General features: G+C 38.6%; 1 protein-coding gene across 2 annotated transcripts; it reads left to right on the forward strand.

The window, feature by feature from the left end:
* The first annotated feature begins 1,837 nt into the window (after window positions 1-1,837).
* Window positions 1,838-26,906, forward strand: alpl (alkaline phosphatase, biomineralization associated). 2 transcript variants are annotated; one of them, XM_065241177.2, is made up of 12 exons: window positions 1,838-1,977; window positions 6,823-6,943; window positions 8,907-9,026; window positions 12,884-12,999; window positions 13,613-13,787; window positions 19,377-19,552; window positions 19,901-20,041; window positions 21,850-21,919; window positions 22,013-22,147; window positions 22,380-22,571; window positions 22,666-22,785; window positions 24,373-26,906. In XM_065241177.2, exons 2-12 carry the CDS (start codon window positions 6,883-6,885, stop codon window positions 24,639-24,641), a joined length of 1,575 nt encoding a protein of 524 aa, XP_065097249.1. In that variant the 5' UTR covers window positions 1,838-1,977; window positions 6,823-6,882; the 3' UTR covers window positions 24,642-26,906. The 2 variants fall into 2 exon arrangements, with proteins under 2 accessions (XP_065097249.1, XP_065097251.1); XM_065241179.2 differs by lacking the exon at window positions 1,838-1,977 and adding an exon at window positions 2,005-2,232.
* Window positions 26,907-27,214: the final 308 nt, after the last annotated feature.

The following is a 27,214-nucleotide window of genomic DNA, read 5'->3' on the forward strand; positions in this document are numbered from 1 at the left end:
AAAAGTAAAACTTTTCCCAAGATACAATCATATAAAGCACAGATGCTTGGAAAATGTAACTAAAATCATAGATATCATATGTCTATGACTAAAATACTTAAGTAGTCATTTGATGAATTTTGACTTAAATCAAAAGGTGAATATCTACCAATGGTCAGGAATCAAGGTCTTTACACACCGCAACGTTTTTCGTGCGCGTTTATCGTCGACGTTTAACGTCTGTGACTCAAAAAATTACGTGTACAAACAATGCGTATTTATTCTGAAATATAGCATTTGTCAAAATAGTTGGGACCAGTAATTGATCACGTAAAACATGAGCGCTGTTAAAGTTATTAATGGGTTCATTTTGGCATATTGGCCCACCTTTCACTGTACCAGGTCAATGGGTCGTTAGATTGCTCTGATGGCGCCATGCAGGAGATGCAGATGCAAATCTGTTGACAGTGTCAACGTTTCAAGCGAAGATGCGTGTGTTGGTAAGTGGAAACATTAACATTAACACTTTTTCAATTTAAAGGTGTTAAAGCGAGGCGTGTTATTTGATGACACATTTGTAATGAGACACATGGGTATTCGAATTACACAAGTATAACACATGTAATAACGCAGCCTTGAAGTTGCATACATCATGGCAAAAAAAAAAAACTAAATAAAAAAACAAAACCTTTCGTGGACCCCATTCACTTCCAGAGTAGGAAAAAAGAATACTATGGAAGTAAATGGGGTCCACGAACTGTTTGGTTACAAAAATTTCTCAAAATATCTTCCTTTGTGTTCATCAGAACAAAGAAATAAATACAGGTTTGTAACAACATGAGAGTGAGTAAATGATGACAGAATTTTCATTTTCGGGTCATCATTTAGTAGTTCTCATGTTGTTACAAACCTGTATAAATTTCTTTGTTCTTATGAACACAAAGGAAGATATTTGAGGAATGTTTGTCACCAAACCGTTCGTGAGCCCCATTTACGTCATAAAATACATGTTTATCTTTCAGTTGTTGCAGTGTAGGAATAGTGGATTGCAGAGGAAATTTGTTTAGTTCATTGTGTTGCACACTTTTGCACGCAGCAGGCTTATAAGAAAAAGTGGGGGGCCTGTGCCCAAGAGCTTTATGTCTAGCAGCAGTACCCCTGAAGATGCAAATCTGTTTACAGGATCAGAAAGTCTCAAAGATGATGTGTTGGGTAATTGGAATCATTAACTAATGCACTTTTTTCAATTTAAAGGTGTCTAGTGAGGCATGTTACAACCTGTTTGACACCCAGTACATTGTGACTTTGTTGCATAAAAGGAAACACTAATAATGAATTTTGTTTAATGAGACACATGGGTATCGGTTGCACATATAAACACATGCGCAGACTTGTTTACATGTAAAAAAAAAAAATCAAAGAATGTGTGTAACTGTTTCTCAACCTAAGGAGGGAATAGTTTTTTAAACTACTAACCTCTACAGATTTTACAGGAAGTCAACAATGCAGCATTGACACAGTTTGCAAATGCTCAAGTTCTTATACAACAAAACATTATTATAAGATATTTCATTGTATCAAAGTACAGATACCAATAAATATCTAAATCCTAAATATGGCATATATAAAGATGTATAGAAATACGGTGTGAATATAAAAAAGACGATGTAAAATAATAAAAGATATATTGTATTTATTTCTAATGTAGCCCCATGAGGTATAGGATGGGACTAAATGACTCCCATCAACAGGAGGAGCTCTCGCCTCACTATTATTAATTGTGGACTACTGACCGGGGGTCGCTCGCTGCTCCATCAATCTCTCTCTCTCTGTCTCTGTCTCTGTCTCTCTCTCTCTCTCTCTCTCTCTCTCTCTCTCTCTCAAACACACACTTGGGCTGGCTCAATGGTATATAGGTTTATAAAAGCACAACGTGAGAAGGGCACGCGAATCTGACTCTTGGAGAAATCGCCGCGGAGCAGGGACTCAGCGCACAGGGTAAGTGTGCATTATCATCACTTTACTGCCTCTTACCCAGGCGGCTCTGAATAGAGAAGCTGCAAGAATGCTTCTGTTGATGCACATCATCATGTGACTAGAGTTTTAATAGCAAGACTTGCACGAGTTGAGAGTTTATCACGTTTGTGCTTTGAAGTCACCGGAATCCAACAAGTTGCACGAGGCTCGCTATGATCTCCGGTTTTCCAGTGAATAACGGGACGACGCTTATTTACACAGAAACAGAAGGAGGCAGTAAGTAGCTCAGGAAAAATGTTGAGGCATTTTATGATCTTTTAAAGCTTTGTTCTCTTTTGCCGCCATGCCACGTGACTTAAAACAATTTGTGATTTTAAAACTAGAGCATATAATTGATAAAGAGGTGCGCTTTCTTATGCCTGGCTGCTAATGATGTATTGTACATTGTGGACAGCGAGGGACCAAAGAAAACGTTTGTAACTAATTTAGTAAGGAATATATGAATAAATAGGCTACTAAACATACGTATGCATATGATATATGACCTACTACTAAAGTGAGCTACATAGAATTACATAAGCTTATATAATGCTGTAATGTCATGCTCTAACTAAAATTAATCAGCTTATAGAAAAAAAGTTTGAATCCTAATGCTTCACAGTCACATGTTAAACATTCACTCTTATCACTGGTATATATACAGATGAGTAATTGTTTAAAAATAATAGGTTTGTCACAAACCAATATGGAGACCACTAAAAGGTTTTACTGTAAAGTTAAGGTTATGCACTAGTCTAGTTCTTGCTATCTCTGCCAAAGTTGTTGTATTGGCATTTATTAAAAAATCATACCAATATTTAACTGCTTGTCTTTAAGCTTTCATTTTTTTGTGTGTGCAGTAAGCAGATGCTAAACTTAATCAGTTTGCAAAATAAAGAAAACCTGGTTGTATTTGAGGAGTTCAGATGCAAAACCCTCTAATGCATCAAACATGTTTTCTTGTAAATTACAAACTTTTTATTTTACCAGGCTATGTTTAGGTTTAGTAATTTTACTTTGATGACAATGAAAAGAATAAAAGTCAGTAATTGAAACAGATGAAATTGTCACACATGTCACTTTATTCATTTTAATTATACATTTGGTATTTAACAAATCAATTCACAGCAAAACCCTCTAAGTGCATACAAGCTTTTTTGGCAAAACCTCTGATTATAAAAAGCATCCACTTCTTTGGACAAGACATAGTAAACAATTGCAAAATCACTAAAGATGAACTAGAAATTTGTAAATAATAAAACTCAGAATGTAAAAATGAAGAAACTGAACCACACATTAGTGGGCGCTGTGATCCATTCAACTGCCACATTCGGGTTATAGCTATTTAGGTCCAAGCACTCGCAAGGGACACACATTTGAATGTGATCCACAGTCGTTCATCCGGTTCATCTTCTGTGCGCTTAGAGGACTTTGCTTAAAAATGACGTGCCATTTAGATAACTCTGCCAACAAAGTGTTATTTCTGAATGGCCTGAGGCTGGGATTAAGCGTATGTGAAGCGAAGGTATTCAACGAACATATAATAGCCTACATGGCGAGCGCTTCTGGTAATATCATTATTATAGATGTCATTTTTGACAGACGTGACATTTAACAGCTTTTGCAACTAACAATGAGCAATGCAGTTTTTCAGCATTTATTAATCTTTGTTAATGTTAGTTAATGTCAATCCAGTTGTTCATGTTAGTTTATGGTGCATTAAAGGAAAACACCACCGTTTTTCAATATTTTACTATGTTCTTACCTCAACTTACACAAATTAATACACACCTATCTTTTTTCAACGCCTGCACATTTAATCTTTATTAAGCGCTTCTTGAATGTGTTAGCATTTAGCCTAGCCACATTCATTCCTATGGCTCCAAACAAAAGTTTTATTTTGTGTTTTGTGTCATACTTACGCGTGTAACTACTCATGTACTCATTTCTTAAGAAAAACATGGAAGTGTTTGATGGCTTCTAAATTCATCCCTGTTTGGAGCCATAGGAATGAATGGGGCTAGGCTAAATGCTAACACATTCTTGAGGCGCTGTACAAAGATTTTTAAGTGCACGTATTGAAAAAAGATTGGTATGTATTAATTGTCTAAGTTGAGGTAAGAACATAGTAAAATATTTAAAAACTGTGGTGTTTTCCTTTAACTAGTGCTAGTAAATATACAAATTTTAAAAATGTAAAACTCTAGTATGCTAAATTTAGCTTGAACTAAGATTTATAAATGCTGCAGAAGTATTATTCATTGTAAGTTCATGTTAGCTAATGCATTACAACAAATACAACCTTATTGTAAAGTGTTTCCGAAAAAATTAAACGCAACAAAATAAAAAAGCTGGACCCTTCCAGTCGTAATGTGTTTGTGAGCCTTGTTGTTTATATGTCCAGCTAATTTGTATGCAACTACTGTATAGTGAAGTAGTTTTTAGGTGTAACAACAACACCAGCATTATAATGCTTAGAGAAGCTTTGGGTTTTAAGAGTGTTTAAAGTTACTGTTTATTAAAATAGTTTTGTTGTTCAAAGTGACAAATCAGTATAATAACATTAATTCTGATGTAAAATTGTTGTGTAAACACAAGAGACGTAAACCCTTGGAATAATATATTATCTTGTCAGTACGTAATATTGTGTGACTAAAGGAGCTTTATGTTAAGGTTAAAATTTCCTGTTATTAGAACAGTGGTGTTGTGTTTACACTTTTACAGTGTAGCACACAAGGCTGTACTGACAAAGCAATGTAACAGACTGCATGAGATAAGATTTTCTTGTGAATAAACAGGACGCCACTCCAGAGAGTAAATAGCCGTCCTTCTGAAGCCATAGCTGTTGACCGCTTCACACACTTTATTTGTCATGGGTAAAAAGTGTCATTACTGTACCACTGACATCTGAATAACATTGAAAAAATAACGATTCATTTTAAACAGGTTTCCCGAATAAACACTCCTCAATGTGCCCCATGTTCCCATATTCATGTTGTTGGTTTAGCCAAAATTGCTGTGTCTGGACTCGAGAAGAGAGCAGTGTTGTTTGTGGGATAGGATGAGGTATTTAATCTTAATGTTTCTTGTTGTAAAATTTGTCTCTTTTTAAGGAGCGGGCGCGAAGATTGTCAGTAATCCTAATCCTCATCCTTTAAGCAGGGTGCCTGTTTAATAGATCTTCACTTCATTCACTGTAGTTTACCTATGGACGGGTGTGCTTCAGATGAAAACAAAGATCAGTGCTTATCTGTTTTGAATGCATTTTCTTCCCTGAAGCGGACGTAACGGTGTTCTGATGCCATGAATCGAGAAGAAGTTTGGGTTTTGTTGACAGCTTTCGTCTCCGGTTTGCTTTTCCTTTGTGTTTTGGCACTGTTGTGTTTCTTTACCTGCAGAATAGCTCCAAGAATACTGCCAGTTGGAGCGCCGCTGCATTTTTGACAGAGCTTTTGACTGCAGGCATGGTACACGTCTCGCTGTCATAGCGGAACTCATAAATTTAACCTTAGGCTGTTTATAAAATGGATTAATAGATTAACACATAAAGTGAAGAGCAATTCATGTTTTGGCATTATAAATTAACACAGATGGGCGGGTTTTACAGCTTTGAGAGGTCACAGAACTTAAAAACATGTTTAGTTATGGTTCATCTGCGTCTGGATGTGAAGGGGACTTGGGTGGACTGAGTCCATGGAGTGAATTTCAAAAGAGATAGCTTATAACGGTATGCAAATTTCATAGTGATTTTCTGCATCTGTGCTTTAAAAATATTAGATATGTCCCTAGTTATAGTCTTAATATTTGAGTTCAAATTAAAACCCCTTTTGATTGCAGACTTTGATATAATATGTTAATCTAAACCCCTGAAGCTATTTGGAGGCTTTTCTCAGAAGAAGCTGAAAACTTGAATTTCAATTTGCTCTTTGTGTAACCTCATGGCTATCTTATAGAAACAACTGCGAGAACAGATCTCATTGGTCGTTTTTTCTTTTCCGTGGGTAGACTTCACACTTAAACGCTGCGTGGGCCTGACAAAACACTGTAGCTGTGCATTTATTTGAGTGTTTAATCATGAAATGAATATTTCAGTTTGTTACATGACCGGCGATATCCATACAAAGCACATCCATGCATAGAAAGTCATGCTCGGGCACATGGCTTTGATACCGATTGATGCATTTTGCACAATGACTACACACCTCATTGAAAGACTGTGAAGTAAGTTGTGCGTGTGAAATAGAAACCGTGCGTCCTGTGCCTCTGATCAGAAGCGTCCAGTTAATCAGCTTTGTCATGCCTATTAAAGCACCGTGTGCAATGGCACCCAATCCTATTAAAGTGACCTTGACTAAAGAGTAGGACAGGCAGAGGTGTAATACTAATGCAGTCATACCACGTTTTCAGGTGTGAACTTGTAGTTAGCTGCCTGGAATAATGTGCATAAATGACACCAGCTGATTTACTGTGATGAAATTTTTCTGACATACAACTCCTGCTGGAACAGGCTCTACTATTCTTTCAATTGCTTTGGCAGAGGAGGATAAGATTAATGGTGTGTTCACATGGCAAACACAATGACTTTGAAGCCCACTAGAAAAGGAGAACAATCATGGCAACTTTGTTTCCATAAGAATAATATTCAGATGGACTGTTACGTTACATATACTGTGTCCCATACCATTAATAACGCAAATCGGAGTGAACCTCATTGTGAAAATCAGCAAACACATAAAGTCTTGAATATACAAAAACTTGGAAGAAAGAGGTTACAGACAAGAACCTTATATCTAACAAAGATGTTTAAAAAAAATGTTCTCATTGCAGATCACTGACTGCTTTGGAACGTGAGAGTCGTCGTGCAGACAGCGGTAGACAGACGACACAATGAACGCCGCCATACTCTTCATACTAGGTTGCCTGGTGTGGGAAGGCTTGGGGTTTCCAGGTCAGTTTATGCATTTAGTAGCACTGCTAAACTTAATGTACCATTTAATTGGTTAAAGTTCCATTAATGTACCATTTTCATTGGTTAGAGTTCCATTAATGCACCATTTTCATCGGTTAGAGTTCCATTAATGTACCATTTACATTGGTTAGAGTTCCATTAATGTACCATTTCATTGTGTTCATATATAGTTTAGTGGATATAGCATTCATTTGCAAAATGTCATGGGTTTAACCTCAGTGAACACGGTTGCCGTGATTTCACCACGTAAGATGTGACCCGGGATCAACATTTTTTGTTTTAATCAAAGATACCCCAACTTACCCTTAACTCAAACCCTAACCATTTTAAATCCCTCAAATTAGTGTGAAATAATAGTTTTAGGAGTATTTTTTAAAAGCCCCTAACCCAATCCTAAACCTAAATCTAACAAACACAATAATCATAATCCTGCAATCTGATTGGTTAATAAAAATGTTGATCCAGGATCACATCCTACTTGGTGAAATCACGTTCACCCAGTGGACACACATACTGATAAAAGAAAAATGTATAGCTTGTAATGCACTGTAAGTTGCTTTTTTAAAAGCTCGATGATCCAGTGGAGCCACCAAGCTTGGTCACTAGCACAATCTCGAACATCCAATCAGGTTGTAGCGATATTTGAAAGGTGATAGAGACAACAGTTTTATTTGCGAGTGTGCATGGTTTCATTGCCGACAGTGGACAAGCCCCAAGCATTTGAGAACAGAGATTTTTATAACTTATTTTATTTCCTTGCTGGTTTTTTAGCATGTTTGGCTGGGAAGAGCCTTTTTGCCAGATTGTCTGAAGACAGACAAATATTTGCTTTATTTAGGGTAGGGATGCACCGATACTGGTATCGGGTATCGGCCTCGATACCACATTTTCTAAAGTACTCGTTAAACGTCCCCCGATACCTGGAATCGATACCACGGTCTGAGAAATGTCTATGTTTGAGCGGCGTGTAAGGGGCTAATGCCTCTTGTGTTGTCCAAAGAGGCAGAGTTTACAACAAACTGGAAAACTAGTCCTTTGTTTTTTTGTTAAATTATATGACTAAAGCTGTTACCTGTAAATTTAAATCATGTGTTTTTATTAAGTACTCGGTATCGGCAAGTACTCGTACTCGTACTCGTATTCCAAAAAAGTGGTATCGGTGCATCCCTAATTTAGGGCTGCCTAATTTTTTTTTTGCAGAATAAACGTTTTTGTTTACATAATTATTATACACAGTACATCAACAAATATTATGTATATATAAATACAAACACATGTATGTATATTTTTAAGGGAAAAAATATTGATATAATAAATTATATGTAATTATATAAATGTTCATACACATGCAAATATTTCTTAAATATTTACATGCATGTATGTGCATTTATATATACATAATTATTATACACATTACACTTTTTTTATTCTGCAAAGGATTATTCGCGACTAATCGTTAGGCAGCTCTACTTTATATAGATTTGCTTTTTAAACAATAGGCCACTAAAGGGTTAATATTCATTAATTTATGCATTTGGCAGACGCTTTTATCCAAAACCACTTATAGTGCATTTAAGTAATATATATATTTTTTATCAGTATCAGTGTTCCATGAGATCAAACCCACTACCTTTTGCACTGGTAATTCAATGCTGTTCTAGTTAAGCTACAGGAACACATCCTCTTTTGTACCTTTCCCTAAGTATGTAAACAGAACCAAACTCATTGGAAATCACTGTTATTGGAAAAGCTATTGCAGTTTTGTTTTCTTGTTATCCATGTTTATTTTCCCAAAGAGACCAGAGAGATAACATGCTCATAATCTCTAAATAGAGGCCTTTACTCTAAGGTCATCATTATCTTGGTTACCAGGAGCATCTTTTGTGGCTATGTGTAATAATTTGTTGGCAAAAGTGTAATTATGTTTTCTAATGTCTTGTAGAGCCGGAGAAGAACCCTGTATTCTGGAATGAATGGGCCCAGCGCACGCTAAAAAATGCCTTGACACTCCAAGAGCTCAACAAAAACGTTGCTAAGAATATCATCTTATTTCTTGGTGATGGTAGGTCATAGCAGTTGGATCTCTGTGGGTCTTTATCAGATATGTGTTGGGTTTCAGCAAAGACAGGGGGTGCCAACAGACGGTGAGCTTTACACTGCCCATAAAACTATAACGGTTTAAAACACACTTCAAAATATGTTTTGAAGTCGCAATTCAATCACTTTAATGTAAATAAATTGCAGTACTTACTGTTCACCATTACAGAAATGGCACATCTCTGTACCACATCTCTGAATAACAGCATTAAGCCCTACATTTTATATGTATGTGTCTTTCCAGTGAATCAAATGCATTGCTGTACCACTTTGTACATCTATTTGAACTCTTACATTTTGCAAAAATGATTGTGCTCGAGCTATTTTTTCTGAATCCACCGAGTGAACGGAAAAAGTACAGTTCTTTTGAAACAGGGCTCTAATGGGACTCAAACCTTTCGTCTAAAAGGTTATGTCAACACATGATAAGTGACAGGTGGTCATTTCATCACAGAATTTGAAAAAGATTTCATGACTTAATTTCATGCTTTCAATAAGTAATTTGACATTTCAAAATGTGACAGATTTTTTTTAACATAGACATATAACGGTAATTCTCCCGAAATCCAGATTTATAAGGTGTCCAGCATCAGAATTTTTAAAAAGCCCTTGAAGCCAATTTTTTTGCACATATAAGATTAAGGTCTGAACTTACTTTAACCATTATTTTTAGAGGATTGAAAAAGTATTTGTAGAATTATTTTTTATTTTTTAGATTATCATTATCAAAAATTATCATTACCGCAACATGATATTACATTAAATATATGCATTTACAAACTCATGTTTCGGTAATGAGAACTAAAACGAAATTTCAACTTCAAAGAAAAAATAAGAACTGCTTACCTGGTAGCCATCTTGATTGTCACAGTCAATTATGTCCCTTTCAACAAATTTTTTTGAAAATGTTGAGGGCTTAAACAATGATTGAAAGAAGTTGCGGAGGATGAGAAAATTGGTCTTGGACACATTTATATTCCTTATTATTGTCTCTACATTTATCAATGATCACCAAATACCACATGTTTCTTTACTGTAAATGTTTATAGTATAACATGCACTGAAGCTTTTTATTTTTAAATTTTTAAATTATAAATATTTCCATGTCAAAGAACCCAAATACTGTCATGGACACGTTGCGGTAATAAAAATTTTCCCCTTAAATGTGGAAAAAAACAACAAAATTGGTTTGTATAATGTCATTTGAAATCATGTGCAAAATAGTACATGAAGAGATGTTTGTAACTGTATGATTCTTATTTTGATACTCCTACTTTGCATTTACTTTTTTATCAAAATGTTGTCTAATTTCGCGAGAATCACACATAAGGGTTTTCATGAGCACCTTGAACTCAAACCATGTTTTTCTGTTAGACCTTGTCTCAAATGTTTTTATCTCATAGTAGAAGCATAATAGACACGAATGAGTCAATTGTTGACATATTGTAAGAGTACTGAATGATCAACCGCGTACAACATGCCATATTACGCTAGAAAACTATCAGCCTAAAGGGAAATTATCATGCCAACAGTGCCAGAAATATTTGGCCTCCACAACATGATAATTACCAGGTACACACACACACACACTTTTGTTTTTAGTTGCTTTTGAGAAACTCAGATTATAAAAGCATTCAGTATCAAGCTATTAAGGTTAATAAAAAATTTTAACAATGTAAAAAATACTAAAATCTTGTTCTTACGTTACTGAATTTTGAATGTTCTACATGAGCGGGACCATGCATGAGGTTGGCAATTTGCATAAAACACGCCCAAACCAGAGTCATATAAAGAGAGAGTTATGACACGCTTTGATCTCGCTGCCGCGCGGTCACGTGATTCATGTAACGTTCTACAGTTCCAAACCAAGCCGGGCTGTCAATCTGTTTGCATAAGTTTTCAGCTATTTTAGGTAAATATTAGCTTGTAATGTAAATTGATTACTATACTTACTATGTGTATAACGTTTTTTTTACTAGGGAGTGATGGAAATACAGTAAATCAGTTAATAAAGATAAACAGTTAATGGTGACCCAAAGATAACTGTGGTTCTCTATAGCAACTACAGCAACACAGTTTATCTTTTATTTTTGTAGCAAAAATATGGATATATAAATGGCTATCAATCTGCTAAAAACATAATTCCTTATTCATATTTAATTATATTTATAGTACACATTAAATGTTAATATAATTATACATGATTTTCGAGGATACATCACTCGTATTACCTACCAAACACAATGAAAAACATAGCAGCATTGTGAAGCAGTGTGACTTTCTTATGAGGCATTTAGCTTCTCGCTGTTGCCCCCTAGTGTTACTCGTAATAGATAAAAAGATATGATAAGTATATATTAAAGTAGATGGCCACCAGTAATAAAATATTAAACCATTATTCCCACATTATACACAACTCATTAAAATATAAAAATTTTACTAGTTATTATTAACGATAATCATTACCTACAGCAGAGTTCATAAAATATCATTGTTGACTATATTCATAAAATGTCAGAAAATGTAAAGAGAAACTGTAATTTCATCGATTTACCAGCAGGTGCCATTGAAATGAATTGGCTTCAGTACTGCGTTTGGAACTATGGTTCACTACATGACACGCTGTGACTTCCGCATTCCATTCTTACAACGGACGTCTATGTGAGTGTCGTAACTCTCTTATTATACGACTCTGGCCCAAACCATGTAAGGGTCTTCCGCAGCGCTGGTCCACAGAAAACGTTAGAGCAGTTTGTCATTGAAGCAAAAGAGCTCGAAAAGAAATCCATGATCATATTTATTATCGGTAAAGTTCTGTTTGCTTTGCATTTTTTATTTGTGAGGTTTTGCTGTCGCTGGAGGAAGTCAGTGCTGTCCACCAACCGGAGTAACATTAAATAAGTTTAACAAATATGACATTTTATTTATATGGCAGAGATGCGCATTTGTATCTAAAATAAAACAGACAGGAGATCAAGTGATTGACGTTTGGACTTCTCATTACATTTACATGACGTTCACATTAGACATTAAGCAGACGCTTAATTCATATAGAGATTTCAAAAGTGAGGAAGGAAAGCATGAAGATTTGTCATTACGTGCATCTTCTTATATGTGTAGAAAAAATAAGTAGGCTATAATAATGTATAATATAATGTATATAATAATAATAATAATATTGATCATGTGTAAATAGTATATATAATACAGAAAATAATATAATATAAAATGTAATCATGTAAATTTTATATATCAACATTATTATAATTATATTGACCGTTTCAGCAGTAACAACATAAACAAGCGGCTGTCGCAGTCCGCACGTAACTTCCGGTAAGCTCCGCTAAGAATAAATGACAACAAAGTTCTTTAAACGTAGTTTATTTATATAACAAGCAAAAAACAACACATAGATTACCTAGGAAACCAAAACATTTGTTATTTTCGAGGAGGCATTTGTTCAAGAGATCAGTTTAGCAACTAGTCAGACCATTAAAAAAACGAAACCAGAAGTAAAGTTCGGATCCAGACGTGTATCACGTGCGTCCGATGAAACCGTCTATAGCCTAGTATTTGATTATACGTGATTATTGTGTACAAGTTGTTTTGGGTTATCTTGAATTTTTTGTACATTTACAAGAAATTTTGCTACAGACATTTTTGTTGAATTACGATTTGTTCGCGAAAACATCCGAATGCATATCTCACGCACAAATTTGTGCATATGCATGCTTAATGAATTAGATTTTATTTTAGTTTTCAATGAGAAGGGGAATGGAAAACGAAAGACCACTTTAAACATGCCACTCTTGTGTACTTCAGGTATGGGCATTCCCACAGTGACAGCAGCACGGATCCTGAAAGGTCAGCTGAGTGGCCAACCCGGTGAGGAAACTCAGCTGGAGATGGACAAATTTCCCTATGTTGCCCTGTCTAAGGTACATCCCACATGCTGCAATCCCATCATGCCATTCTTTTGTGTTCATAATCCATGCATCCGCACAACAGCTCACCCAGGGCTGCAGGGAAAATAGTTTGATTTCTGTGGCAACCACAGATCTGCGGGCGTGATTGTGATCTAGTTAGACATTTGACTGATTTCTGAAGTAATGCATACATTTTTTAACTGGACTGTGAAAGGTGGTCAATTATTGTCTTTGATGACAGTGCATGAACTTTTTAAGACCTTGCACTTTTCTAAATTCATAAAGCAAATTTGAAAACTATTACATGTATACGAAAAATCAGCATTGATGCACACAATGATAAGACCATGATATGACTTTCTGGAAGCATTTGGAATCAAGATAAAGCTCAGATATTAGAGCATACGGGCATAACATAAATAGGGATGTTTTGCTTAAATTTGCCAGCTCAAGTACCTCTCACACCTTTAAATACCACAGTGGAAATCATTTTTATAGGTAGCATTATAGCTCATATATAGTTCACTATAGTTATAACTTCTAATATGTTCTTAGTACAGACGAATGCATTGTATTGCATACAATTCATGTATGTATTTAAATGGCACACTTTTCATTTTCTCAGACATACAACACCAATGCTCAGGTACCAGACAGCGCGGGCACAGCCACGGCTTACTTGTGCGGTGTCAAAGCCAATGAGGGTACGGTTGGAGTGAGCGCAGCAGCTGTTAGATCCCAGTGTAACACCACTCGGGGGAACGAGGTCACTTCTATTCTTAGGTGGGCCAAAGATGCAGGTGAGCGGCCATGTTGTTTCCCATACAACAGCTATACTTCATCTCTGCCTCTACTTTCTATGGTAATTAGAATATAGATGGGATATCTGTCTCTGGGCAAATGTTTTCCCATTTAGAATCTATTAAGTTGTTTTTGCATGAGAGAAACAAAGGTGACATTGGGATAAACAGGTTTAGGAGATAAAGGATTGAAAACACAAGTCTTATCTGGGAATACATTCGAAGAGTGACAGTTTGAAGGATGAGTGGAAGACGCTTCTTTGTATTTTGTTCTCATGTTGAAAATAAAAACAAATGATTTGTTTAGAAGACAAAAGTCCTCAGCTAGGTGAACAAATGCAGACTGGAAACTGGATTGAAGCAGAGATCAGGGAGTTCATCATATATCCACTTTGAAGGGGAAATCATTCACCAGCAAAGTAAAACAGCACGTCCCATGCTCCTTTATAAACTTGTAAAAATGCACGCGCGTGGTTTCTCGAGAGAAATCACAGATAATAAGCAAACTTCAGACGCTGCGGTGCAAAAAAACTACCAAGTGCAAGACTTTAAACACGTCACGTGTCTTTTTGTCTGGAAGATCGGACCTACATAACATCTAGTCTGTTAATTTATCCAAAGTGACTTACAAATGAAAGAGCATTGAACATTTAGTTTATTTTACAAAGCCATTTTTTATGAATGATAATGGAGTTAAAGCTAGGAAAGACTGGAAACGTATACATGTTAGATGTTAGTCAGTTATTGCACAAAACCAGGGGAAAAACAAAAACCACAAACCCTATTTCATAGGGAAAGATTTTAACCCCCACTTTCTTTGTTGAGGGGACTTTACTGTCAAGGGCACTCAAAATCAAGTGAAAGTTTTAAAGGACAAGTTTGGTATTTTACACTTAAAGCCCTGTTTTCAGATTGTTTATGATGATTGTCTATAATGGGTTTATAGGTGCACTTGAACAATCCTTCCTAAAATGCATTAAACTTTCATTTACAAAGACGTGAAACTTACCAAGTGGTCAGGGGTGTTCACTGATATGCTCACACAAAAATCGCTGCAAAATACTAAAGCAAAAGTATTTAATGAATGTATAATATGTGTGAGGACTCTGCCATAATTTGGTTTGGTAATTATATCTAGTTGTGTATGGCAGGGTCCTGACAGTACAATGTTTTTTGTGGGAGAACGTGGTTTTGGTATTGTCATATCAGACCACGTTTTTCCCGTGTCTTGTGACTTTTCCCTGCTCCCTTGTATTCTCTTGTCATTGTGTGTTACTTTTCCCCGCTCCCTTGCATTTTCCAGTCTTTGTTTTTATGTCTTGTTTAGTCTAGTGTTCTGTTTTCATGCATATATATATATTTATATATATTTATATATGTTTATATATATATAAAAATATATTTATGGTTTTGTCTTGTTGGTACTGTGGTTGTCTTGTGTTTGTTTGTGTTTTACAGGTTTACGTGTGCTTCCCTCACAGGTGTTCCTGTTCAGTGTGATTGCCTCCTCTCGTCTTCCTCACCTGTTGCTTGTTATCCTCTCGTCTGATCTGTGTATTTAATCCCTGTGTGTCTAGTGTGTCTTGGCAAGTCTGTTTGTCGATATACTCGCCTGTCTCTTTGCCTATAGACTTGTCTGTCACTTTGTGTGTACTCGCCAAATTATTAGCTCTGCTAGTTACCAGTTCTGTCCTGTCTCTGTTTCCAGTTTTTTGATTTAATCTCCCCTATCCCAGTTTGTGCTCTCTGCTACCCAGGAGTTTTTGCTGTGGATTTTATTCCTGTCTCTGTTTTCCAGTTTATTGATTTAATTTTCCCTACCCTCAGTCTGTGCTCTCTGCTATCCGGGAGTTTTTGCTGTGGATTTTGATTACTCGACAACTCTCTGAAACGGCTCTCCCTCTGCCTGCTTTACTGCCTGTCTGTTTTATTGACTGCCTTTGTGCTTACAGCAGCGCACACTCGCTGCGGCATATCCGCTGTCCAGCAGGAGGGTCCTACAGCACATGTGCTGCCCGGCTTCTACCTTCAGCACCACTCTCTTGTGCTTACAGCAGCGCACACTCGCCACGGCATAACCGCTGTCCAGCAGGAGGGTCCTTCAGCCCTGAAGCTGCACGGCTTCTCCCTTCAGCACCACTAGGCTCGTCTTGCCGGTCTTAGCGGGAACGAGCTAAAGGTCATCTTCTATGCCTGTCTCGATGAGCCTCTCAAATCCAGTGAGGTGGAGTTGCTCAAGCCCTTAGACTTCTGTGACATGGTGAGCTACGTCATGAACAGGCCTGAACCCAAGTCCAGACCTCTGTCACCTGTCCCAGAGGGCCGCGTTGTCGGGAGGATGGTCCTGGAGAGCTCAGCACCCACCACATCAAGCTCCATAAGCTCCGCCCCGCCAGCCTTCGGGGTAGTCGTCTGGCGATACGGGGAAGGGGCATTCTGACCGGGGCGATCAGGTTGGGGGGGGTCGACTCTCATCTCTCCAGCGCCGGAGACTACGCCCGCACCCGATCTCCATCCTGCATTACCGGTCTCCAGACGGAGAAAGAAGAGGAAGAAGGACTCCTCCGCTCTTCAGCCAGCTGCCACCCCTCAGTCCTCTGAGAAGCAGCAGCCCCTGCCGTCTGCGCAGCCTCCGCTGCAGCCCCTGCCGTCTGCGCAGCCTCCGCTGCAGCCCCTGCCGTCTGCGCAGCCTCCGCTGCAGCCCCTGCCGTCTGCGCAGCCTCCGCTGCAGCCCCTGCCGTCTGCGCAGCCTCCGCTGCAGCCCCTGCCGTCTGCGCAGCCTCCGCTGCAGCCCCTGCCGTCTGCGCAGCCTCCGCTGCAGCCCCTGCCGTCTGCGCAGCCTCCGCTGCAGCCCCTGCCGTCTGCGCAGCCTCCGCTGCAGCCCCTGCCGTCTGCGCAGCCTCCGCTGCAGCCCCTGCCGTCTGCGCAGCCTCCGCTGCAGCCCCTGCCGTCTGCGCAGCCTCCGCTGCAGCCCCTGCCGTCTGCGCAGCCTCCGCTGCAGCCCCTGCCGTCTGCGCAGCCTCCGCTGCAGCCCCTGCCGTCTGCGCAGCCTCCGCTGCAGCCCCTGCCGTCTGCGCAGCCTCCGCTGCAGCCCCTGCCGTCTGCGCAGCCTCCGCTGCAGCCCCTGCCGTCTGCGCAGCCTCCGCTGCAGCCCCTGCCGTCTGCGCAGCCTCCGCTGCAGCCCCTGCCGTCTGCGCAGCCTCCGCTGCAGCCCCTGCCGTCTGCGCAGCCTCCGCTGCAGCCCCTGCCGTCTGCGCAGCCTCCGCTGCAGCCCCTGCCGTCTGCGCAGCCTCCGCTGCAGCCCCCGCTGCAGCCCCTGCCGTCTGCGCAGCCTCCGCTGCAGCCCCCGCTGCAGCCCCTGCCGTCTGCGCAGCCTCCGCTGCAGCCCCCGCTGCAGCCCCTGCCGTCTGCGCAGCCTCCGCTGCAGCCCCCGCTGCAGCCCCTGCCGTCTGCGCAGCCTCCGCTGCAGCCCCTGCCGTCTGCGCAGCCTCCGCTGCAGCCCCTGCCGTCTGCGCAGCCTCCGCTGCAGCCCCTGCCGTCTGCGCAGCCTCCGCTGCAGCCCCTGCCGTCTGCGCAGCCTCCGCTGCAGCCCCTGCCGTCTGCGCAGCCTCCGCTGCAGCCCCTGCCGTCTGCGCAGCCTCCGCTGCAGCCCCTGCCGTCTGCGCAGCCTCCGCTGCAGCCCCTGCCGTCTGCGCAGCCTCCGCTGCAGCCCCTGCCGTCTGCGCAGCCTCCGCTGCAGCCCCTCCACGCACCCAACCCTCAGCTACTCCCCGGGGTCAGAGGTCTCGTCCTGTACCCAGTCCCATCCCTCCTCCTGTGAATGTTGTTGTTCTTGTTGTCCCACCCGAACCCTCTAGTTGTTCTGTCTTGTCTTCCCTTGTTGGTGTTTGTCATGTTTTCGTGGGTGTTGTCCAGTCTGTCTTGTCCTGTGTCTCTCCTTGAGCGCCGCCAGGTGGCGTCCCTTGAGGGGAGGGTCCTGTGAGGGCTCTGCCATAATTTGGTTTGGTAATTATATCTAGTTGTGTATGGCAGGGTCCTGACAGTACAATGTTTTTTGTGGGAGAACGTGGTTTTGGTATTGTCATATCAGACCACGTTTTTCCCGTGTCTTGTGACTTTTCCCTGCTCCCTTGTATTCTCTTGTCATTGTGTGTTACTTTTCCCCGCTCCCTTGCATTTTCCATTCTTTGTTTTTATGTCTTGTTTAGTCTAGTGTTCTGTTTTCATGCATATATATATATATATATATATATATATATATATTTTATGGTTTTGTCTTGTTGGTACTGTGGTTGTCTTGTGTTTGTTTGTGTTTTACAGGTTCACGTGTGCTTCCCTCACAGGTGTTCCTGTTCAGTGTGATTGCCTCCTCTCGTCTTCCTCACCTGTTGCTTGATATCCTCTCGTCTGATCTGTGTATTTAATCCCTGTGTGTCTAGTGTGTCTTGGCAAGTCCGTTTGTCGATATACTCGCCTGTCTCTTTGTCTATAGACTTGTCTGTCACTTTGTGTGTACTCGCCAAATTATTAGCTCTGCTAGTTACCAGTTCTGTCCTGTCTCTGTTTCCAGTTTAATTTCCCCCATCCCAGTTTGTGCTCTCTGCTACCCAGGAGTTTTTGCTATTGTCTGTTTACCCACATTATTATTTAAATAAAACCTTCTGTTTACTGCATTGGGATCTTCTCTGTTTTCTTGAGCTTGACAATATGTGACAAGAGCATTAATTTAAAATCTTTAGTTAATTATGTTTGTACCGATATCAGTTCAGGCAATCTGAGTTCGAGTCCTGGTTCATGTTTTCCTTCCTCCTGTTTCCCTCTTTCTTATAATGTATGTCATCTCGTCACTGTCCTGAACAAGTTAAACTAGAAAAGCAAAAGAATAACCTGAATTTTTTTTTATCTTGTAACAAAAGCTACTGACATTTTATATTTGGCAGAATTTACAAAACAGAATATCACATATGGTTTTAGTTTTCAAAACTAATACGGTAATAACACATTCAAAGTAAATGATCAAAACGGACGTAACTTATTGACAATGCATTACTGGACAAGTCACAGACACCATAAACCAGTTTTGATCCAGATCCTTGCTTTTCAAATACTTCATTCCATCATTTAATAAAGTCACTAAATTGAAGTTAAAGGTGCTGTGTGTAGTTTTTAGAATGATCTCTTGACAGAAATGCCAAATAATATACAAAACTATATTATCAGGGGTGTATAAAGATCTTTTAATAATGAACAGTTATGTTTTTATTACCTTAGAATGAGTCGTTTTTTTATCTATATACACAGAGGGTCCCCTTACGTGGAAGTCACCATTTTGTGCCGCCATGTTTCTACAAAAGCGCTTAACGGACAAACATTTTTACTAAGTTTTTCCGGTGGCGGCTACCGTAGCTTCTCTATGCGTTTTAAAAAGGGGTGAGCCATGGACTGAGCCGTTGGTTGCAATTCGCAACCTCACCACTAGACTTCGCTAAAATTTACACACTGCACCTTTAAGCAATAAAAGATATCCCTGTATGAACAATTTACAGTGTTAGTTTAAACTTTAAACCACGTATATGTTTGTTACCCCAGGTAAATCAGTGGGAATCGTAACAACAACGCGTGTGAATCACGCCACACCCAGTGCAGCCTATGCCCACTGTGTAGATCGTGACTGGTATTCGGATGGAGACATGCCATCTGAAGCATTGCAAAGCGGATGCAAAGATATCGCCAGACAACTCTTCGAAAACATTCCTGATATTAATGTGAGTTGTTATTAAGTTTAAAACATGGCTTTTTTATATGCATGTACCAATTTGTATTTACTGTAAAGCTACTTGCTATGATGCAAAGCTATCATGAAAAGCACTATAGAAATACATTTTAATAATAAAAAAAAAACATTTAAACATTTTCAAATTCAACATCAGCTTCTGTTAATATTGTGTTTGCTTGCCGCTTTTCATTCTACATTATCTGTTTCTATTAAAGATAAGGTGGCGTCCAAAAGTACTTTGTCAATATTAAAGATATCAAGATTTTATTTTCACAGAATTTTTTTCTGTAAATCTGGAAAAACGTTTCTCTTGTGGTCTTCTAATTTAAATGGGCAGGTGATTATGGGGGGTGGACGCAAAAGCATGTACCCCAAAAACACACCAGACGTGGAGTACCCATCAGAGAAGAAGCACAACGGTACCCGCATAGACGGCAGGAATCTGGTGGCGGAGTGGCTTGACAGGGTGAAGGACAAGGTGAAAATGAAAGCGTCCCATTGTCTCGTTTATAATGTCATGCTTTCAGAGAAAGGATTTCATGTTATGCCTATGCTGACAGGTCACTTTTTCCATTTTCTCTTTGTGTTTGCATGTCTCTACATGTATTTGCGCTTTCATAATATTATATCTTGTTTATTGACTTCACTGAATCTGAGCTGATGGTCTTTAGATCCCTCCAGCAGTCTTTACTGCTGTTCAGTTAATAACTAATACAGAAAATATGTGTCCCTGCTGTGAACTCCAAGCCACAGTAAAGTCTTATAATCTAATTAGCATCACATTTTGATGTCAATCATCGATTTTACAATTATTTCAATAACCTTCTTGGTCAATATTAAACATATTAATTTTATTTTTCACAGAATGACTTTTACATTATGTGGGGTGATTTTATGTAATAAAACAATGACTTCAACTGGGTTTTCACCGTAGACTGTAAAAAAAATATGGACGTAGTGTCCGTGACATCATCCATTGGTTTGTGAAGAGCATTTTTGAAGCTTGCCTGCCGTCGCCATCTTGGCTGCACGTCACTCGCTAATAAATGAAAATGGGTAAAGAGGCGGGACATGGGTGAAGCTGAGGTGGCTGGTTGCTGAAACCACGCCAGCCTAGCTCGATTCTAGTGACAGCAGTTGCAGTTCACCCATCACTCAAGTGGCCACGCCCTTAATTATGCAGAACTTTAAAGGGACATTCCACTTTTAAAAAAATAGGCTCGTTTACCAGCTCCCCTAGACTTAAACATTAGATTTGTACAGTTTTGGAATCCATTCAGCCAATCTTTGGGTCTGACGCTAGCACATTTAGCCTAGCTTAGCATAATCCATTGAATCTGATTAGACCATTAGCATCGCGCTAAAAAGTGACCATAGAGTTTTGATATTTTGCCTATTTAAAATTTGACTCTACTGTAGTTACATTGTGTACTAAGACCGACAGAATATTAAAAGCTATTGAAAGTTACCAAGGGGACTATTTTCGGGCGCTGCATAATATCATTGCGCCTGCTGCAGCCATGGTACGGCAGCAAAGTCCTTGATTATTACACCAGAATAAGAGTATGGTTAGCCAAATCCACCTAGAAAATCGAAACTTTTAATTTTCTGACGGTCTTAATACACGATGTAACTACAACAGAGTCAAGTTTTAAATAGGAAAAATATCGAAACTCTTTGGTTATTTTTGAGCGCGATGGTAATGGTCTAATCAGATTCAACGAATTATGCTAAGCTATGCTAAAAGTGGTAGCGCGAGACCCGGAGATCCGCTGAATGGATTCCAAACCAGTAAAAATCTAATGTTTAACTTGAGGGGATCTGGAAAATGAGCATATTATTTTTTTAAAGTGGAGTGTCCCTTAAAGGCTTAATATAATTTAAACAGATAACTTACAAAAAAATTCACCCCCTCACAGTTGTCATGAAGGGCAAAACTAGCTATATGGACCAAAAACACCTTTTTGTACCAAGCTGTAAAGATATTATTTCATGCTGTAAAATTGGGCATTTTAACACGGAGGTCTAAGGGAATTGACTTCCTTTTAGAGCCAGCCTCAAGCGGTCAGTCGATGAATTGCAGTTTAAATCACTTCCGTATTGGCTTCACCAGAGAGATCGGAAGGTTGCCCCTCGGTTTTCACAGGCCGGGACACATTTGTTCTGGTTCTTGTTTACAGAGATTTGGTTTCACGATGTTGATTATACCAGTGAAATGCGTTGTATAACAAAAACTGATTAACTAAACAAAATGGTCTTTTCTTTGTTCTTTCTTTATGTAATCAGAAAGGTTTTTATGTTTGGAACAAGAGGGATCTCCTTTCTCTGAACCCAAATAACATGGATTATCTGTTAGGTGGGTTTTATAAACTTACTGGTTAAGTTACCCATCATCAAATCACCTTGTTTTACTTGTACTCAAGTGACTCATGTTGTATTTGCACTTCAGGCTTATTTGAACCAGCAGATCTGGCCTATGAACTGGAGAGAAACAAAGAAAATGATCCTTCTCTCACCGAGATGGTGGACGTGGCCATCAAGATCCTGAAAAAAAATGAACGTGGATTCTTCTTGCTTGTGGAAGGTATAAATATATATAAATATTTAACAGTCTGTAAATAATATTTGCACCCCTTAGTGTTGGAGGAGCTTATTTCATAACTGTAGATTGGTGTGGTAAAGTGTACTCAGATTTAAAAGTAGTAGTAAACTACAATGCTTATTCAGAGAAATTATGGTATTGAGAAAGTGAATTTAAATGTACTGTCTGTTTACACATGTCTATGTGATCATCTGACAACAAATTTCACTAACAGGTGGACGCATTGACCACGGACACCATGAGGGAAAAGCGAAGCAGGCCTTGCACGAGGCCGTGGAGATGGACCGGGCCATTACGCGTGCTGGTCTCCTCACAAGCATTTATGACACAATGACTGTAGTCACAGCCGATCACTCCCATGTCTTCAATTTTGGCGGCTACACGCTACGAGGAAACTCAATCTTCGGTTGGTAATAAAGTTTTAAGGCTTAATTACAAAACAAGCTTGTGATTTCTCGCTTAATGGGGCAGACGCTGAGCTTTCAATGGATTTTTTGCAGGATTAGCACCCATGGTGAGCGATGTTGACCAGAAACCCTTCACATCCATTCTGTATGGAAATGGTCCTGGGTTCAAATTGGTTAATGGCGTTAGAGAAAATGTCTCAACTGTGGACTATGGTATGCAATTACTGGCTTATCGCTTCACTTACCAAGATTCCTGTTCTTCCTCTGGACTTTCTTTTAAACTCTTGTTTGGCTGTCTCGTGCTTTTAAAAAGTATATACTCTAGAGAGCATACAGTAATGGGCCGGCACGTACACACTATAATAAGCACTAATTTTGCATTCGACTGGCTGGAATGTGCACAAATGCATGTTGCACCAGTGCATTTCTGAAGCTCTCCTTCGATTAAAATTTAGGAAGGCTCGGGTAAAAAGTACACACAAAAAATATGGAAACTTAATAAAAACATAACCCAGGAACAATGACTACACAATACCGAACAGAATCAACAAGTTATAATAATAGTTACAATTGTAGTGAGTGTATCCTGTGAACTTTTTTGTTTCTATATGCATTTTTTATTTTCATATGAAACCCAGATTTCCAAATACACTGTCAGAAATGGCAAAAATATCTTCCCCAGCTGTCAGTACTGTAGGTACGTTGTGTAAAAATACATTGTGCACATGCGCACAACATTTTTGCTCAAGTTCATGTCTTATATTTATCTCTTATTTACGTTACATATCACACAATTCTTGACACAGAAATATGCAATAGCTACGAAAGGCAATGGCAACATGCATTAATAGGGTAATGGGGTCACGCGCTTTACATTCTGCAGCGTTCGTTTCTCTTTCATAACATTATAAAGCAATAAAATAGCGTTGTGCCTTATGTTTCATTGCCTATATCTGAAAACCTCTTAAGAACAACTTTCTTCAACTCAGCTTTGTACATTTATCTAGAGATTAAGCATGAACTCGAGATGCTGTGTGCTGGGTGGCGTTGCCAAGTCCTTTTTTTTAGTTTAGATTTGGGGTAGTGTTTAAACGGTCTAAACTTTTCTGCTTTTTCCATTAAAGATGTAAGGATTTCGTTCATTAGTTATTGGTATTTGGGCTGTGAATGTCATTGGGATGCTTTTGGGCTAGTTTTGAATTAGCCTGGTATAACCAGACTCTCGTACATTCATTTCATTTGAACAGAGAGTCTGGCCACGCTCCATAGCAAAGCGTTACTTCCGTTAAGGAGGGTCCATTGTTGAAGTTTAAAACTATTGGATCTGCCCAGAGTCACTCAGGATCTGCCAAAGCCAATCGCTAACATGTGGTCGTGACGTATATCATGCACCGAAACACTCCGGAAACAACAAGTCAGAATAATCAGACAAACAAAAGTTAGCAAACCTGGTTCTTGCTCCGGATTTAACTTCTGTATATTCATTTTAATCAGATTGCAATGTTAAGGGGTACATGTAAACTGTACAGTCGTAACCTTCAATCGGATTAAATTCCGTCGGATTGACAAACATTTTTAAAGGGTAAATGCCCAATGTTAGAGCTGGGGTACATAATTTGGTGTACGATGCAGTTATCTTTATTGCCAAATTATTTTATCCAATAAATACCTTAAAAGTTTAGCATTTTGTCCATTTTGTATTCACCTCATAATTTGATGGTTTAATCTAATCTAAATGGGCTGTATTATACATATAATAAACATGTCTTCACCCCATCTTCAAATTTCTTCTGTCCTCAGAGCAAAACAACTATCAGGCACAGTCGGCCGTTCCCTTGCGCATGGAGACTCACGGAGGGGAAGATGTGGCAATCTTTTCCAAAGGCCCCATGGCCCATCTTCTTCATGGAGTCCAGGAACAAAATTACATTCCCCATGTAATGGCCTATGCAGCTTGCATCGGTCAAAACAAAGATCACTGTCGTAAAAAATCTGGTTCGGCCCCCTCTCTTAATCACGTCTCTCCTATGCTGGCTGTTTTTCTTACAGTAACTTGGCTTTTTTGTTGACCTGTTTTGTCCTTTTATCTATCACTGTTCTGTGATTAGATTAGGAACTATCTTAACTAATTCCTTAAAAAGGAGTTGACCATTTTTATAATATGATGTTTTTAAAGTTTTCTTATCGATATAGGGACCAATTCCGGGCATTATGAAGAGCATATATGGTCAATATGAAGAATGTTTATGAAATTTTTATTGGAAAACAAAAGTAAATTGTGGCTGATTTTCAAACTTTCATTTATGATAGTATCTTATCATACAAGTTTAAAGTTTGCATAGTTTGCAAAGTGTTTCAATGGTTTGAAAAATAGCCCTTTTCACACATACAGCACTTACTGGATAATTTCTAGGTAATTTCTAGTAACAAGAGAAGCCTTAACATTACTAAAAAAAATACAATTTTGCTTCTTGTGCGAGTAATAAAAATGCCAGACACATTGTAGACCACATGTGTTCCCAAACATGTTGTGTTTTTAAATCGTAAGGCTTTTTGGCACATCACAGAGGATTACCGGCATCTGGTGCCAATATGTAAATGGTAACGAATAGAAAAAGTAGTAAAGCTTTCGCAAGTGCAAATAATTGTACAGAAATTTACCAGGTTGAATGTATGAAAAGGGCTAAAGAAAGTTGAGACATAATCATGTCAAAGATCTTTATCGTACGTATTTGGGTAGTATGCACACTGCTATGTCAAGACGACGTCTGACAAGAAACCATACAGTACTGTACATCATCCTCAAGTACTTCATATAAATGTGAGTTCAACATACAGTACGTGTTCACGTCTGCCAAATTGTTGGTTTGCAATCTGCATTACATCCCTTAAATTGTTTCCTGGTGGAAACAAGACATGTGGCAGACGTTAACGCAATGTTTATGATTAACATCTTTGTTTAGATGTTAATCAAATGTCTGAACTTAATCATTAAGATGTGATGCTTTCCAGAAAATGCACTCCAAGTGGTGTATCCATACTAGCTGGAGATTTGGTTGTTTAAAAATTGAAAGTCTCAATGCAGAAATCACTGAAAACCCTGGTCAGTCGCGCAATCTAATTTTGATATTTAGAACGTCAAAGTAAAAATAAAGTAAAAATTGTGATTATTGCTGTAAATGACAGATTAAAAACTAAGCCTTCAATATATCAAACCTTTATTTAAAACATTTAAAATACTAAAATTAATGATTTTATTGACACTACGTTTTATTATTCTGCACAAAAATACCCAAATTTGGCTTGGTAAAACAGACTTTCGGTCACATTTTACCTAAATTTGAAATCAAATACAATCTACCTCAATGGTATGTGATGTTCACTTCAAGGACTGAAGTTGGGTCAATCAAATCACCAATAGTCCCATATGAAGATGCAAATGCTATTTTTATATCTACATTCCATTTCCCCAAGAAGAAGCTATTTTATTTTTTTTCCTTTTAAATTCATGTTTTTTGTGTTTCCCACAAAAATAATGTCTATAAATGTTTAAATTGGCAATGCTTGATTTTACGGTAAAATTTTACAGTAGGGTTATGTTTGTTAACAGTTGCATGAACAAACAAGGAGCAATATAGTTTAACATTATTTATTTGTCTATGTTAATGTTTGTTAATGCCAATACATATTAGTTGTTCATGTTAGTTCATTTTGCATTAACTAATGGTAACAGTTACAACTTAAGCTGAAATTAAAGGGCCCATATTATGCAAAGTCCACTTTTACAAGGTGTTTGGACATAAATGTGTGTTGGTCGTGTGTGAACACAACAACCCTACAATGAAAAAAATCCACCCACTTTTTCTTCTTTAATCCCAAGTAAACCAGAGCAGTCTCTTTAGACATGCCGCTTTGATTTTCTTGTTAATGTGATGTCACACAAACAAAGCCCCTCCCATGGCCACTGACTGACTGCTTAATTTTATCCAAAAGCTTTTCTAAATGTATTTGTTAGCATGTTGTAGCACCAATGCGGCCAAATATACTATTGTCCCAGACTGTATTCACAGGAATCAGATTTATTTTTACCGAAAGCAGTAGCTCATTTGCATTTAAAGGTACACACACAAAAACAGCACTTTTTTGCTTTCATCCCAAACAGGGGAATTTTGACTTGATATAACAAAGGATCTGTGTAGTATTTTGAGCTGAAACTTCACAGACACATTCTAGGCAAATTAGCATAATATATGTCATTTAACAAAATTAATGTTGTATTGGTCATTGTTAGTTCATGTATTAACTAATGTTAATAAATACAACCTTTTTGTGAAGTGTTTTTACCTAGATTGCTTTATCTGACAACAATACCTTATCAGACCAAACAGGTTTTTACCCAACTTGTTTTTCAAGTACTGACTGCAACACCTGAATGTTTAAATTTTCAAATGACAATTTAAAATGTGCAATTATTGTGTTATGTCTGTAGCAGTCTATTAACCTCATTGAATGTATTGGATTCCATGTCAATGGCTGTGATTTTTATTTTGAAGTCTCTGATTTGAAGGTTTTGTTCATTTAAACCTGTTTTTAAACATGCTGAAAGAACAGACATAACAGACGTCATTAAAAAACGACTAAG

Source organism: Paramisgurnus dabryanus, chromosome 14 (genome assembly GCF_030506205.2).
Source record: "Paramisgurnus dabryanus chromosome 14, PD_genome_1.1, whole genome shotgun sequence".
NCBI classification, from domain to species: Eukaryota; Metazoa; Chordata; class Actinopteri; order Cypriniformes; family Cobitidae; genus Paramisgurnus; species Paramisgurnus dabryanus.

Bases quoted from the DNA above. Each gene is read 5' to 3' on its own strand.
- alpl (XM_065241177.2), top strand. From the start codon at position 6,883: ATGAACGCCGCCATACTCTTCATACTAGGTTGCCTGGTGTGGGAAGGC. The intron at 13,788-19,376 runs GTGAGCGGCCAT...TTGTTACCCCAG, and splicing joins TAGGTGGGCCAAAGATGCAG to GTAAATCAGTGGGAATCGTA. The intron at 19,553-19,900 runs GTGAGTTGTTAT...TTAAATGGGCAG, and splicing joins AAAACATTCCTGATATTAAT to GTGATTATGGGGGGTGGACG.